Raw genomic sequence first — 15,234 nt, 5'->3', positions numbered from 1 at the left:
TTATTACGAAACGTGTTTAAAATGTCAAATAAACTTAACAAAATTTGGTTAAAAAAAATTAAATTCATGCGTTTATAAAATTAGATAACTAAATTTATCAAAATTAAAAAAAAGACTAATTATAATTTTTACTAGTTAAATATATATATATATTGAAATTTTTTTTTATATAAACATAAAAGTGTAATATGGTCGTAACAAACAAATTTTTACCTATTACATATGATTGATGAAAGAAAGACAAAAAGGAGGAGTGGGTGTGGGTGGATGTCGATGAGATGAGTCCTCTTAATTTATATAGACATCAAAGAGATGTGGTCCCAAGGACATGCCGAATCATTAGTTTGAAAACTGGTTTTGTTTTATACGATCCATGTTCTTACTATTTCATAACTAAAAAACAATGTACTAAGAGAATCTCTAATTATCTAATTATTTAATCGTGTACCAAGAGCATCTATCATAATAAACTATGGCTTTGGGGTCGATTAAATATATTTAAAAGGTTTAACTTGTTAAAATATTTCTTTTAAAAAATTAAATAGGTGTAACAAACACTTATTTAAGTATATGATAACAACTCAACATCAAAAGTTAATATTTTTTATATCAGTACGAAATATTTACTCATTTTATTAATGAACAATTTTCGTTAGAAAATAATGTCTAATCAGTTTAGCTGCTAAAGAATAAAAATACCAGAGTTTCATTTTTGTTGTGTATGTGAAGAGGTTGTTGATAGCTAATATGTTAGTATTTGTATAAATGTTCTTTAAATTTTGAAGTTCGTCTTGTTTTTAATATGTGAGTATTTTCAATCTAATTTCTTTTTTTCAATCACATTCTCTATAGGATAAACCTGAATTATTTGTCATTAAAAAATTAAATTTGTGGCTTAATTATATTAAATAAACCAAATTTGATTCGATAAATCAACTGTCTTACTTTTTCTTATTAATTTTATTTTTGATTTTTTGTCGTCTATAAATGTGAAGTAAAATATATAATTTATGTGTCGAGGTTTCAATGCTCTAGGAAGAGTTTTTAAATGTTTTTTTTCTTGCGTGGACCATCATATACCAGTTGTTTTGATGACCGACACATGCTGGTCGTTTTGACGGTGTTAAAATGTTTTATTTTCTTTTATGTTACTCTTATTGTTAATTCTTTTTTATGTTTTTCTTGTTCGTCTTTTTCTTTTTCTTTTACTTTTTTTTATGTTTTATATTTCGTGTTCGGTTGTATGAATTTACATTAACTCCATAGTGTATCTACAAAGAGTCAAGTTGATTAGAAATTAGAAGAGTTATTAAGTTCATCTGTTTCCAAGATTATATTCGATTAAAATAATGAGCTCACATTTTTGTTCTCTTACCAAATTTTTTGTATTAGAATAAACCCTAGGGTTCTTTTTAGATTGATTACTCAACATTTACAATGGTATTTATAAGATCAAAAATGTGTAACTGCATGTAACTAGATTTACTCCCAAGATGATCCTAACTTTCTTTATTTCTGACATCATTATCAAAATTTGAGATGAATTAACCATTATATAAACTCAATATAATGAAACTCATTTTTACTCAATTAACAAAGAAGAGTAATATAGACTTGTGGTCACAAATGCACTTCTGGTTATTTTTATTTATTGTTGGCCAAAAATATATCTAATGGACTATAACTTTTGATCTAATAGTAAACGTTTGATCCTAACAATACCATTCTTGTCTTATGCTTATTCCTACCGGATAATAGATATACTTGTATTCACTCTCTTACTACTTCAATCTCAATTAATTGATTCTATAAAAAAACATAAAAGATCATGAAAAAAGAAATATGATATTATATAATATTCAATATCAAAATAACGTATTTTCATTTTTTCCAATATCAAATATTTAGAAAAAAATTATAATTGTATATATTTAAAAATAGAATACCAAATAACATTTCATGAGAATAAAAAAAAGTCAATAAAATTAAAAAATAATTTTAAAACACTATAAAAAAATCTCTTCAAAGTTTATTTATTTTTTAAATATTTAATACACCACTTGAACTTGAACAAAATGGCACAAAGACTAAATATTAACCTTATAATAATTAAAAGTTAACAGAGGCCTTTCATCTCTTGAATTTACATGTATGTTGATGGTGATAAATTACACTTATGATGATGTGTTAGAAAATAAAAAATAAAATTTTATTAAAAATCATTAAAACAATATTCTACATTATAAAAATGAAAAAAAAAATTAAAAATAAGTAAAAAATGATTAAATGTGCCTCTTAGAAACAATTTGATAGACCGTGAGCGAAATAAATGTATAATTAAGACTATAATAAGATAAAAATTGTCTTAGACATATAAGAATATTTTTCAAATATCAAATTAGTCAAATTGTTAAGAAATATTGAAAATTGTTTTAGCAAAATAAAGAAAGTTCTTCAAATTGAACAAAAATTAAGAATGAGAGAATAAAAAAAATACATTTGTTTATATTACACGATAGATAAATGATTTATCCTATTGAACACTTAAATCGAGAGTTAAAAATTATCATGAAAAAAAAAACAATAAAGAAAAATATTAAAAAAAATAGAAATATTCAAATATGAGGTATAAAAAATATTTAATTGAGATAACATATTTTGAACATAACTGCACAAACATTGTGATAAAAGAGAAAATATCTTGGAGATATGAATGAATTTCGTGGCAAGCCTAACAATTAGGTTACATGATAGACCATGAATATTTTAGTAATTCAAATGAGAACAAGGATAAGGATGTGACAAATATTTGGGTAGAGATGGAGACATGATGAGTGAATATATAGATACTCATCTTCATTCTCATATTCAATTGAAAAAAATCAGGTATTACTTATACATATACATGTAATCGGTAAATGTGAGAATTTTTTGTCAAAACGGCAACGAATTCAGACAATATCCATAGAATGAGTTTATTTGTCATCCATAGAGAGAAATTTCTTTCTTTTTTTTTTTTTGAGTCAAAATTCCAAAATCATCTGGTCTCCAATAGGAAATATCTTTTGATAATGTAACTTGAAGATTATGAGCACTCAAAGGTAGCATCCAAGTAAAATTAGACCAAACCTATTATTTAAAATGAACCCTTTTACTTGAAACTAAATAGTTTCCATTGCATGAGTTATGTTTTAGAAAAAAATGATAATGTACTTATTCAAATTAGAAAAAATTAACTTATTTTTTTATATTAAATATGATTTTGGTATATGTACTTATTATCAAACTTAGTTTTAGTTCCTTTACTCTAAGAATTGATTTATTAATTATCTAAATTTAAAAGTACGCGATCTTTTTATAAACTTTGTGATAATAAGAAAAAGATCACCAAATACTCAATTTAAATATAAAGAATAACTAAAATCAAATAATATGTAAACCTAGTGATTTTATTAACCGTCATAGTAAAATATGTTACCAGAAACATGAAGGACAAAAATCGAATATTTTCAAAATCGAGATAACTGAGCTCATCAATTTGAAAGATTAATGACCACAAAAACAAGTTTGAAAAAAAAGTACAGGACCAAAACATACTTTTCCTTGTTAACATATCTTGGTTATTCAGCCCAAATATGAGCATGTTTGAGTGCAGATTCCGTTTTCCGTGTGATCTAAAACCCTGTGAGCTCGTTTTTGCATCATACTGTTGTTTTGATGCGAATGTGAAGCAAAACCACATCGAAACACTCATTTTCATGAGATTATATGCCTCAAGTGACACATATTAGAATATACATTTCGCATGAAGAGAAGATTTTGTGAAAAATTTCCAGTGAAAATCACCCATCAATATTCCACAGACGCTAAAAGGTTGTGATAAAAGTGACAGAACCAACTTGAAATAGAATGAGAAGTTTTGTTAGCACCACTTTCCACAGTAGAGACTCCTTCATCTTCATGCACCTTGTGCTTCTAAGAAGGCTGTAAAATCCTCTCTGGCTTTGCTTAAACGAGGAGTAGAAGATGATGTTGAAAACCGAACATGTTGAGGTGATTTTGTAGAAGATCCAGTCTTAGGAAGCCCCTTAAAGTCCTTCTCAAAGACAAAAGCTGAGGCAACTGGGGCATGCACATCACTAGCACTGCATTTCATCAACTCCAATGGCAGATCAAAGTAGGAGGAATTCATGGGGTCTCCTTCAATCTCATGGAACAGCGCAGAAGAAGCCCAAGAACCACACTCAAACTTTTCCAAAGAAACCGTTCTAGATATTACAGCACCTTCCATCACAGATCCTTCTTTTCTCATTTTAATAGGTTTTCCTTTCCCAAAGCCTGGAAGAAACAGGCAAAGAGCACTGCACTTAAACCCCTCCTCTTCATATGCTTCCACATCCTTGCAACTCACAAGATTATCTCTGGTGGCTTCAGTTTTGGAGAAGCTGTTCTGATGCATGTTATCACATTCCACTGCATTTGGTATGGCCCACCAGAGATCAAATTCATCTGAGGGTGCACGAGTTCTTCCCTCGCCACATGACCTGCTCCTCCTCAAGTGCATTTCTTGTAACTGGTTATGCTGATGCATGAGTGTTCCACCTTGACATGGTGATTCTATGATCCTTTGTTTCAGTTTCTTCTTCATCAGAGTTGAAGGTGTTGAGTTGGTTGAATTTGGAAGACTAAGGCTCGGGAATTTTGGCTTCGGGGGTTGTAAAGATAGACGGTGCAAATCAGTGGCTGCATACCCTGCATCCACCACAATTTTTTCTTTATGGGATGTTTCAGTGTTTGAGGTTTTGGCTTTCATCATCTTTGTGACTGGGAAATCAATCACCTTCAGATATCAGTGCAGTGTCTGCTTCATGTTAAATTCATGTACTTTTGGAAGCCTCGCGTTCTGATATTAGGTATATTTGTATCAGGATCAAGAACTAGGATTGTCATGGTCTTGTGGAATGGGAGAACGTAGCGGAATTCAGTATTTGAATTAAAAAAAGACGTGAAGAGTGTGCAACATGTCCATCCATGTCTTAGTGGTGATGATCATGTTCTCTCTCTAATCAACATTAATTATGTATTTAATAAAGAAACATGAGTCAGGCATCCCAGTAAATCAGAATCTGAACGTGGTGGCCTCTCTCAAAATCGAAAGAAAGAAACCATGGGTGAGTCATGCACACAAAAGAACCTAGGTCAACCACAGGGAATAATTAATATCGACATGCATTTACTAAGTAGGATAAGTAAACTATCAATGGTAAATTGGCTTTTGAATATAATTATGCTAACAAACAGTGAACATTGAGATATAGTTGCTCATTTCATTACAATGTAACATTATACACTGAATTTGAGTGGAATGACAGATTCTACTGGAGGGAATTGTAAAACAAAATCAGAACTACTGAAATACCTATAATAATAGGGAAAGCCGAAACCAAATATAATGCTCCATAACCCTGCAGGAAGAAGAACATTTTCAATTGAAAGCTCCAAGGGTTAACCATCAATAATACAACAGTAATAAATATCTAAAAAAATAAGGGAAAAAGTACTTAAAGAGTAATTGTAGGTTAAAATAATTAATTTAAATAGAGATACGCTTTTAATTGTCACAATGTTTTTATTAAATTACTTGAAACGTAAACAATAGCATGTTTCTATATAAAAAATGAGTTTTATCAGTTTAATTTTTTATTCATTTCGTAATGGTGATGTGAGAATACCAAAGCAAGATTTTGGTGTTATTATGTTTAGATTAGAGATTTGAGAAGGCTCTATGAGGTTATTGTATCAGCGAACTGGTATAATCCTAACCAAAACAAGTTTATATATACTAAAAGAAAAAGGAGCAAAAACTATCTTAGCCATTATTTATAAGAACTCCTTGGTTTGTTCCAAACACGTAGCAAATGAATAACTCGTGTGTCACCGAACGAAAACACAAGGCATGTTTATTCAGTTCATGGGTTAGCGGAACCGTAAACAACCTTAAAAAATAAACACATTCATATAAGTTTAGATTACAATTTTAATCTAGTCTAACTAAATTTAAGTTGTCAACCAATCAGAAACCATACTAGGTATCATTTTTAAGATACTTATTACAAAGCATAACATATTTACAAAACTTCGGTGCCTTATAGAAGAAACAAAAAACTAATTCATCAAAACCAACAAAAGTAGGTAAGCCAGTTAACTTCAATAACAATGTCAAAATTTAAATTTTATTCCAAAAATACCAATAACATTAAAATTTTTAAGTTGTGGCAATATGTAATGACACTGCACATAATTAAAAAAAAAAATTCCACCACTAAGTATCGTTAATAGGTCAATAAATGCATCACTTGCAAAAGAAAATGAGTGTGCATCTCATTAATAAATTACACAACAAATTAAGTGTAAAAGAGAATTGATAATTAATATTTACTAAACTCAGTTCATGTTTTTTGTAACTAAGACCAAAATATGGACTCGTTTGTTTCTTATATTTGTATTGGATGACAGTGAAGATACTCTTTATATTTTTTATATTTTTTGTACATACACGGTTGACTATAAGCATATGGTTGGCCCAAATTCCTTAATTATAAATCATTATTATTATTATTGGCACCACACAATTGAAAGAGAAAGAGGCATGCTGGCTTAACCAAACCAAACAAGAAAAATAAGAGAATCTCTAAGGCGGGTTAGGAACTGACCACTACTGGAGGCACTTCTGTGTCATCGTCAACATTTATCTCTTCAATTTCAGCAGCAGCTGAATCCCAATCAAGGTTCAGTTTCTTTGCGGCCACTTCAGGATCAATTCCAGTGTCAGTGGCTTTGGCATAGAGAGATTTGCCACGCTTTTTCTTTGGTGCTTCATCCTATAAATTTCAAAAATAAAATAAAAATAGAAGTAATTGTAAAATTGATCAGCTTCAATGAAATAGTTCATCACAATCAGAAAATGCATATATCTGATGGTTTGAATATAGTACATTTTATCAGAGGAGAAGAATACATGGTACTGAACAATTAATTCAGTAAAAACTGACAAACTTAGAAGTTTCAATTAGGCATTATATAAGTGTATGAACCCTAAGTAATTCAACCTCAAAAATCAAATATATCAAACATTTATAAGAGAAGTAGCAAGGTAGCCAGAAAGCATTGGTTTACTATATTAATTAATTTATGAGAATTTCATGGCAATTAACATGTACTTGCCATTCGCCATTACACGAAGAACATAGTCCAAAAAAGATCACAGACACTCTCACCATTCCCTTAGCAAAGGATAGTGCAAGCATGCATTGATATTCAACACTAAGCCAGGAACAGAGTAAAACGAAATTACAAACACTCTCAACCTTTGCAAAGGATTGTTCAAGCATGCGTCAATATTCAACACTAGGACAGGAAAAGAGTAATAAGAAGAAATCACAAACACGCTGACCCTTTGCAAAGGATAGTGCAAGCATACAAATTAAAACTTCATAAAGAATGGACTGCTTACAAACAGTAGTTAGTAACATTAACATGGAGATAAATACATTTAATTCTCTGCTTTCATTTTATTCACAAGAGGAATTTGTGGTTCAAGACAAAATAGAACTGCAACAAATGAAAAGGAAAGGTTGTATCACTACCAATGATAAAATTCATGTCAGAAAAGAAGAAGATAAAAAAGACACAGGACAATAATTCATAAACAATGTATTCAACTTTAAAAGTATAGTGATAGGGAAATAGAGGATCTAAATCACAGAATTCAAGCTAAGTGAAAGAAATGGAAAAATGTTTCAAGAATTACAAACGTAAAGAAAAATGTCTTGATATTAAGGAAAATTTCACTCCTGAGTCACGAAACCCACAATATTAAAAGTTACTGAATATTCAGAGTTAAGAACAAAGCATAAACTAAGTGTTGTAAAGATGCATATATCATGGTGGATGAGTGGTCTACAAGACACAATAAAAAATCAACCCCATTCCATAGAAAAATTAGCACCCATTAAGGAAAAAATAATACGTTCTCATTCATGTGGTTGATAAGAACCAGAATAGAAATGCTAAAAAGAAAATAATATTGAGGATACCAAACTAAAAATATATAAAAGCTGAAAACCTTTGTTGCAAAATGGACAATAGACAACAAAAAAATAACAGAAATGATAAAACCCTTTTCTATGGATGAACCAACTTCTTCACTCAGTTTCACCAAATATTCCCTTGTAACAAATTCCTTTATTTTTCCACTAGAAACCCACCTTCCCTCTATGTAGAACTCTTTCCATCTCTCGCTTCAATCATCACTTGCCACCTATTTTCCATTATTTGCCCCCTTACCACTTCTCTTTATTTGTTAGCTCCTAACTGCAGGCTCAATTATAGATGCCAGGCAGAAGTATGAAAAATAGTACAGTTTCAAATGTGACGTTAGGGTTTCAGACAAACCTCCAAGTATATACCCTCATTGACTCCACTTAGTTTGTAACTCTCAATTTCTAAATTCTTTATTTGCATCTTGAATTTCCCATTTCTTAATACCTATGTGATCTGTGAATTACCAAGAAGGAGGAGTGACAAAATTTCCCTAAAAAACCAAGACTCTCAAGTAAGGTAAATACTAAAATTGATATGAAGCAATATAGAACCAAAGGTTGTATATGAAGAACCTTTTCCCATTAGATTAGAGTTCAAATATATCTTAAAATCCAACAACTTTTTTAATCCATTCCACCTGTCAATAAAAAAATATAAAAAAAACCCATGAAACAAACAACACAAGGAAATGGACACGTAAAGATCAAACTCTATAAAGTATAAACAAAAAGCAATCAAATATTCAAATTCAAATCCAATCATATTCAAGACATATGCAAGATGAACCAAAGATTATCAAATGATCAGGTTCAATCGTACCTCTACATTAGGCCATGAAGTCAATTCCTCAGCAAGCATCTGGAGAGCAGCTCTATTCTTTGGAATCTTTCCTTCATTCACCTAGTAAATGCAAAGACGTTATTTTTTTCCTGAAATCAGTTATTCACTTAGACAGTTACACAAGATATCATCGCAGAAAATATTACTCTCTCATTCTTAACATTTTGGGTTTAGAAACATATAACAGGCTGCTAAAAATTAGCAAAAGACAAGAACAGTTAATGACTCTGGCAGTACTTTATTTTAATACATAATAGTAAAAGGTTGATTATCAATTTACACGACACTCAGCCCAGTCTGCATTAGAATATTACTTATCAGTGTTGTTGTGCTGATTGTCTTCAAAAAGAATCCCATGACACGGGGTTCCTTTCAAATACTTTAAAATGTACAGCACTGCATTCCATTAGAACTTCACAGATATGAAATGAACGGACTAACTATAATTGTTGGCAGAAACGTCCAGACATGTCACTGTAATATAATTAATAATCCATGAAAACCACACACAGACCACTCCACAAACCAGAAAATAACTAAAATGACCAAATCAAATAAGTGCATTTCCTAGGTCATGTGTTTGCAAGGGTTTATTTGTGTGTGTGCCTACATGCTGAAAAGGTAAAGAAATAGGGGGCAAATGAGGGAATATTTCTTTAGATAGTTATAGTATTTACATTTATTAAATAAGGCTAGTAGATATACCATATAATGTAGTACCCTCGGTGTATCCCATATATAGTACATTATACTTAATTCTAAACAGGTTGGACCCTAGTAAGTTTTGAAAAGCCAGATATCAGTACCCTATAAAAAACTAGACGTTCAGTCCAAACAAGATTTGAAGAATTTCTATAGCTTTCAGCATTTCAAGCACAGTTCTAAAAATCAAGATTATAGAAGAAAAACTCACTTCTTCCAAAGCCTCAACTAGATCCTCTCTTGTTGGGCCTTCAGAATATTCAATACCAAGTAATCTTCTTCTCTCAACTTCTCTGGGGTCCTCAATCATTACGGTTAATTTGACCTGGAAACACGATAGAAAAAGACTCACTGGATCTTCATAGGAAAAGACTATGTCATAGGGAAACGCAATGGCATAGCAAGCAAAAATAGGGTATAAAAAGCAAAAGAAATAAGTTCATTTTTGAAATCTTTGGATAATTTCTGGCCATTCTGCCACCCACCAAAGAAACGCACACACTTCATATTTCTGCTCCTCCATCACATCTGAAATCTAGGGACAGAAATAGTCGCACAACAATTTTAAATCACCACCTTTCACTTTTCAATATCCCTTTAAGATGAAGCTTAAATAAAAATTTAAGGATAAGGAAATCCTCAGTACCTGCCTTAACAAACACTAAGTGTTATTTCCACTCCAACATTTTACACTTCACAATTATCTCTCTCCCTGTACACTACCAGTATGTCCTCTATATCACAAGAATCGATATCTTATCATAAGACACCATGATTACTCTTATCATAAAACACAGTATTGATTAGTAAAGCAAAATGAAATTAATAAAAAAAAGGTACCTCGCCGAAGAGCATGTCCCGGTTTTTCTTGAGAAGCTCCAAAACCTTGAGGTGAGCAGGAAGATACAATAAGAAACCGGATAAAAAACAAATAAACGAACATAGAAAAATTACGAAAAATAGAGATACCCTTTTGATTTGGGCAATGTATTGAAGGTCCTGAGGGATTGGTTCTTCTTCATTGTCTTCGTTGTCGTCGTCGTCATCGCGTTGCTGATCCTGAAGAGAAGAGACACGGAGGTCGGTGTCTTTGTTCCCTACAGAGGGAACAAGGGAAAGGATTGGGCGGTGGCGGAGGGTGGTGAAGGATACTCCATGGGAAAAGAGAAAGTGGGTGGTGTGGTGGTGGAAGGTGGGAAGGGAAGGAGGTGGTGGCAGTGTGAGTGACCATGCCATTATCCTATCATGTGTAGTGTTCTGTTGTTTGTTCCCTTCGATTTTGTTTTTCTGGCTGTGGTGACGCTGCTAGCAAATTCCTTTCAAATAAACCTTTGATCAGATCAGACGTATTAAAATATTACTACACTTTCTAAACTCTTACTTCTGATAATATGCTTGTAGTGTTATATGGGATAAATAATACTTATTTTATGTAATTAAAGGATGTAGCATTTAGTATTTTTTTTATATTTAAATATTATATTTATGGTAAATCATTTACATTTCGACGTGAGAATATTTTTAATTATTGATAATTTTTGAAAAAATTAAATTTTAATTTAAAAATAAAGATGAAAATTGGTGTTTATTTTATTAAAGAAATATTATAACATTTTATTGAATAAAAAGATGGTTCATGAATTAATATTAACCATTTCTCAAAAGAAAAAGTTAACATGGTTAAAAATAGCTAACAATAATTCTTTATTTGGTCTTTTGGTCGGAAAGTTTTAAGTAGGTCTCCGTTATGGATGGCAACAGACGGGACAAGGACGAGTTTCGTTATTCCATATCCATTTCTATTGAATTTATCTTTATTGAAAAAATTTATCTCAATTCCTATATCCAAACCTAACGGGTATCAAACTTATGTCTCATATCATTCATACCGAGTACCAGGTATATACTTGTAGTATAGTTGTACTCGCTTTCTTACTTTTCAATATTAATTAATTAATTTTTATAAAATCAAAAAAACTATGGTAAAAGACATAATATTATCAAATATTCGATATTAAGAGGATGATTGTTTCTTCGATATCAAATATTTAGAAAGAAATTATAGTGGTATACATTTCACATTAGAATACAAAATAAAATTTCATGAGAATTAAAATATTTATTAAATTTACAAATATTAATGAAACCTAGTTGATAAAATTTAAAAATATTTTTTAAAAAATACAAAAGGAAAACAAATATTCAAATTAAAATATATTTTAAAAGTTTGTTCTCTTTTAATTTTTTAAATTCTAATGAATCTTTTATTTATACACTAATAAAAGTTATAATACATCACTTGATCAAAATCACACAAAGAACATTTTATAATATAGATCTTGTATCTATTGAACATCAAAATATGTTGGATGGTTTAAAAAAATGACAATTACATTAAATTTTTATATTATAGTAAATAAAATTTATTTACACAATTATAGTGACAAAATTACAATATGATAATGAGTTAGAAAATAAAAATAATTATATAAAAATAGTATTCTACATATAAACAACAAATAAAAATATTAAAATATTATCAAATGTATTTCTTACAAACAATTTGATAGACTATTAAATAAAATCGGACAAAGGAAAACAAATGTATAATTAAGGGTATAACAAAATGAAAAATACTTTAGAAATCTAAGAACTTTTCAAATATCGACATAATCAATGGTTGAGAAATAATGAAAATTGTTTTAGCAAAAAAAAAAAATCTTCAAATGAAACAAAAATTAATAATAATAAAGTAAAGAAGATAATTTTTTTATATTACCTCATAGATGAAAGATTTATGTTATTGAACACTTAAATTGAGAGTGTTAAGCATTCTCATGTGAGAGAAAAATATGCAATAAATTAAAATATTAAAAAAGAGTAAAAATATTCAAATGTGCGACAAAAAATAGTAAGTGTATAATAATATATGCATACACACACACACACACACACACACACACACATATATATATATATATATATATATATATATATATATATATATATATATGTATGTATATATAAAGTTTACTTAGTTGATTTTGATGGGTATTATGGCAGGTATGTGACAGGAACATACCCAGTCGAAAAAGGGGATTTCTCGTATCCATACTCATACCTAGTCAATGCGGGAATTTCCCGTCAAAACGGGGACGAGTTCGGACAATACCCACGGAGACGGGTTTATTTGTCATCCCTAGTCTCCACTTAGGTTTTTGTTTCAATTGAGTCCCAAAATTTGTTAAAACACTTCAATCAACTCCTTTCCATTAGATGTCTAGAAATGACATTAAGATAGTGGTGATATGGCAAAGTCTAACGTGTAGTTGTCAAAGTTTCTACAATTGTAGTGCAATTGCACTTGTTGATGCTATACTTTGTCCATTTTAAGGTTTAAGGTTTGTTTGCACTAATGAACGATTTTCTGGATAAGGGCACCTTAGTTGTCCAGCAACGGGAGGTGCAAGCTTCGACACCAGAAAGGATTCCAAATGTGGTGAGCATGCGCGTGGCGGCTTGTGGAGGGTATGACGAGGGTCTAGCGGTGGCATCGTAGGCTCGCAAGGGTTTGGGAGTTTATGAAACTCGTTCTTCTCTAGGTAGACATTGTGTTATTACTCCTCTCTCTGTTTTTCATGTGGGTAAAATATCATATTGTGTTCTTTAAAATGGTATTGGTGGAAGGATGAGATGGAATGTGAGGGGCTTTTGGTTTGGGGAGATTTTCTAGAGAGAGAAAAAAATGAGAGGAGGATAAAATGTTGTCTATGTTGAGCATAATATCACCCTACAAGTGTTGAGGAACCTCACCATGAATTAAAAGAGTACAAGTTGTTTCAATAAGGTATCTATTATTATGCTCAGTCACCCGCATTTTGTTTAGGTGTATAAGCACATTAATTTTGATTGATAATGCCATGAACAAATTGTTTAAAAGAATTTAAAAGATATTCTTGATCATTATCACTTCGCAAAATTTGAAAATAAACACCGAATCGATTTTTAATTTCATTATAAAAGGTTTGAAAGAAGTAAAATAAATCAGAACGATTTTTCATTAAAAATAACTAACTATATATAGAATAATCATTAATAAAAGTAATAAAACCTAAATTATACCTAATACGACTTGGTCCCCAAATGTCGGAATGAACTAAGACAAAAAGGGATGAAGCACGTTGTGAGACACTACTAGAAAAGGAACTACGACTATGTTTCCCTAATTGACACAACTCACACATCAAAATAGACAACTTGGATAAGCTAGGAAGAAGCTGTTGTAATTTGGCCAAACTAGGATGACCTAGCTGAGCGTGAAGGAGGGAGGGAGACTCTATAACTATGCTAAGCTTGGTAGAAGGGCAAAGATGATAAATATCACGAGACTCACATCTAGTGGTAATCACTTGTGCGTACAATGCAAGAAGTGGAACTAGAGGACTTACAATCCTCACACCATTTGAGAAATTCTCTGAAGAGAGCTGATTTTTTGACAGGAGCAGATGGGGGATCCATAGCAGATGATTTTATGGGAGGCTCAGTTTAAGCAACAATAACAGGTCAAGGAGGACGACCATGTAAAGCATAATACTTGTCAAATTTTTGGCCTAACTTGCCACAATTAGGACACCCTTTGCCTGGCTTACGAGTGCGATTGCAATCATCACGTTGAGATGCCAAAGCAGAGGAATCATCTTTTGTACTATCAATTAAAACAATATCATGTAAGCGATAGCAACATGTAGTTCAAGCATTTTGTACTAACACATGTTAACGTAAACTAAATTATAAGGTTGTAGATACAGTCGTTGATGGCTTATTTTTCTCATATGGGTTGTTATTGAGAGGTTATGGTTATGTAGATGACATTAGTCTTACACAATTAAAGTATTTGACCCTACTTTTAACCCAAAATCTTAAAACAATGAGTCTCTAATTTTATATAGTGTTTAACTTTGTCTGTTCTACCCAATGTGAGACTTTGACTCACACATGAATTATTCCTAACAATCTCCCTTCAAGAGTGAGTCCCATTTCTTTCATATGGTATATTTCTCACCAGATGTATGATGACCCTTTTTGTTGTGGTTATGACGTTAGTTACCTCGAAAGCTCTGATACCATTGATGAGTTTATATTTTTCTCATATTGATTGGTCATTGAGATACTGTGATTATATATATATATATATATATATATATATATATATATATATATATATATATATATATATATATATATATATAATATTAGTCTTACACACATAAGTGATTTGACACCACTTTTAACCCAAAATCTCAAGGCAATGAGTTCATGGGTCTTTCATCTTATATAGTATTCAACTTTGTCTTTTTACCCAATGTGAGACTTTGACTCATACTTAAATTATTCTCAACACTTGCACCATTCTTCATAGTCCTACCTTTCTTTTTCTCCAAATTGTTTTTACCATTAATCTTTTATATACATTTCTTCATCACATTAAACACAATAATTTATATGGTTAGATGAACAATTAAATTTTCAAAAGAGAATTAAGAAATATCTCTACGTCAAGGAATTATCCTTAAACATTCAATCACACAT

The 15,234-nt window shown here is 30.7% G+C and overlaps 2 protein-coding genes across 2 annotated transcripts; both read right to left on the bottom strand.

Moving 5' to 3' along the window:
* Window positions 1-3,764: 3,764 nt before the first annotated feature.
* Window positions 3,765-5,105, bottom strand: LOC114178205 (uncharacterized). Its single transcript, XM_028063971.2, has one exon. It carries the CDS (start codon window positions 4,814-4,816, stop codon window positions 3,959-3,961), a length of 858 nt encoding a protein of 285 aa, XP_027919772.2. The 5' UTR covers window positions 4,817-5,105; the 3' UTR covers window positions 3,765-3,958.
* Window positions 5,106-5,246: 141 nt separating this feature from the next.
* CEST (death domain associated protein) lies at window positions 5,247-11,008 on the bottom strand. The gene is made up of 6 exons (XM_028063974.2): window positions 10,615-11,008; window positions 10,486-10,530; window positions 9,857-9,970; window positions 8,923-9,003; window positions 6,714-6,881; window positions 5,247-5,465 (listed from the first exon to the last, which is right to left on the bottom strand). The coding sequence occupies exons 1-6, from the start codon at window positions 10,879-10,881 to the stop codon at window positions 5,376-5,378; spliced, it is 765 nt and encodes a 254-aa protein (XP_027919775.1). The 5' UTR covers window positions 10,882-11,008; the 3' UTR covers window positions 5,247-5,375.
* Window positions 11,009-15,234: the final 4,226 nt, after the last annotated feature.

This window comes from Vigna unguiculata, chromosome 3 (genome assembly GCF_037176805.1).
Source record: "Vigna unguiculata cultivar grain cowpea cultivar isolate G323 ecotype 2 chromosome 3, ASM3717680v1, whole genome shotgun sequence".
In the NCBI taxonomy this organism is placed as follows: domain Eukaryota; kingdom Viridiplantae; phylum Streptophyta; class Magnoliopsida; order Fabales; family Fabaceae; genus Vigna; species Vigna unguiculata.
This window is presented reverse-complemented; position numbering and strand designations above follow the sequence as displayed.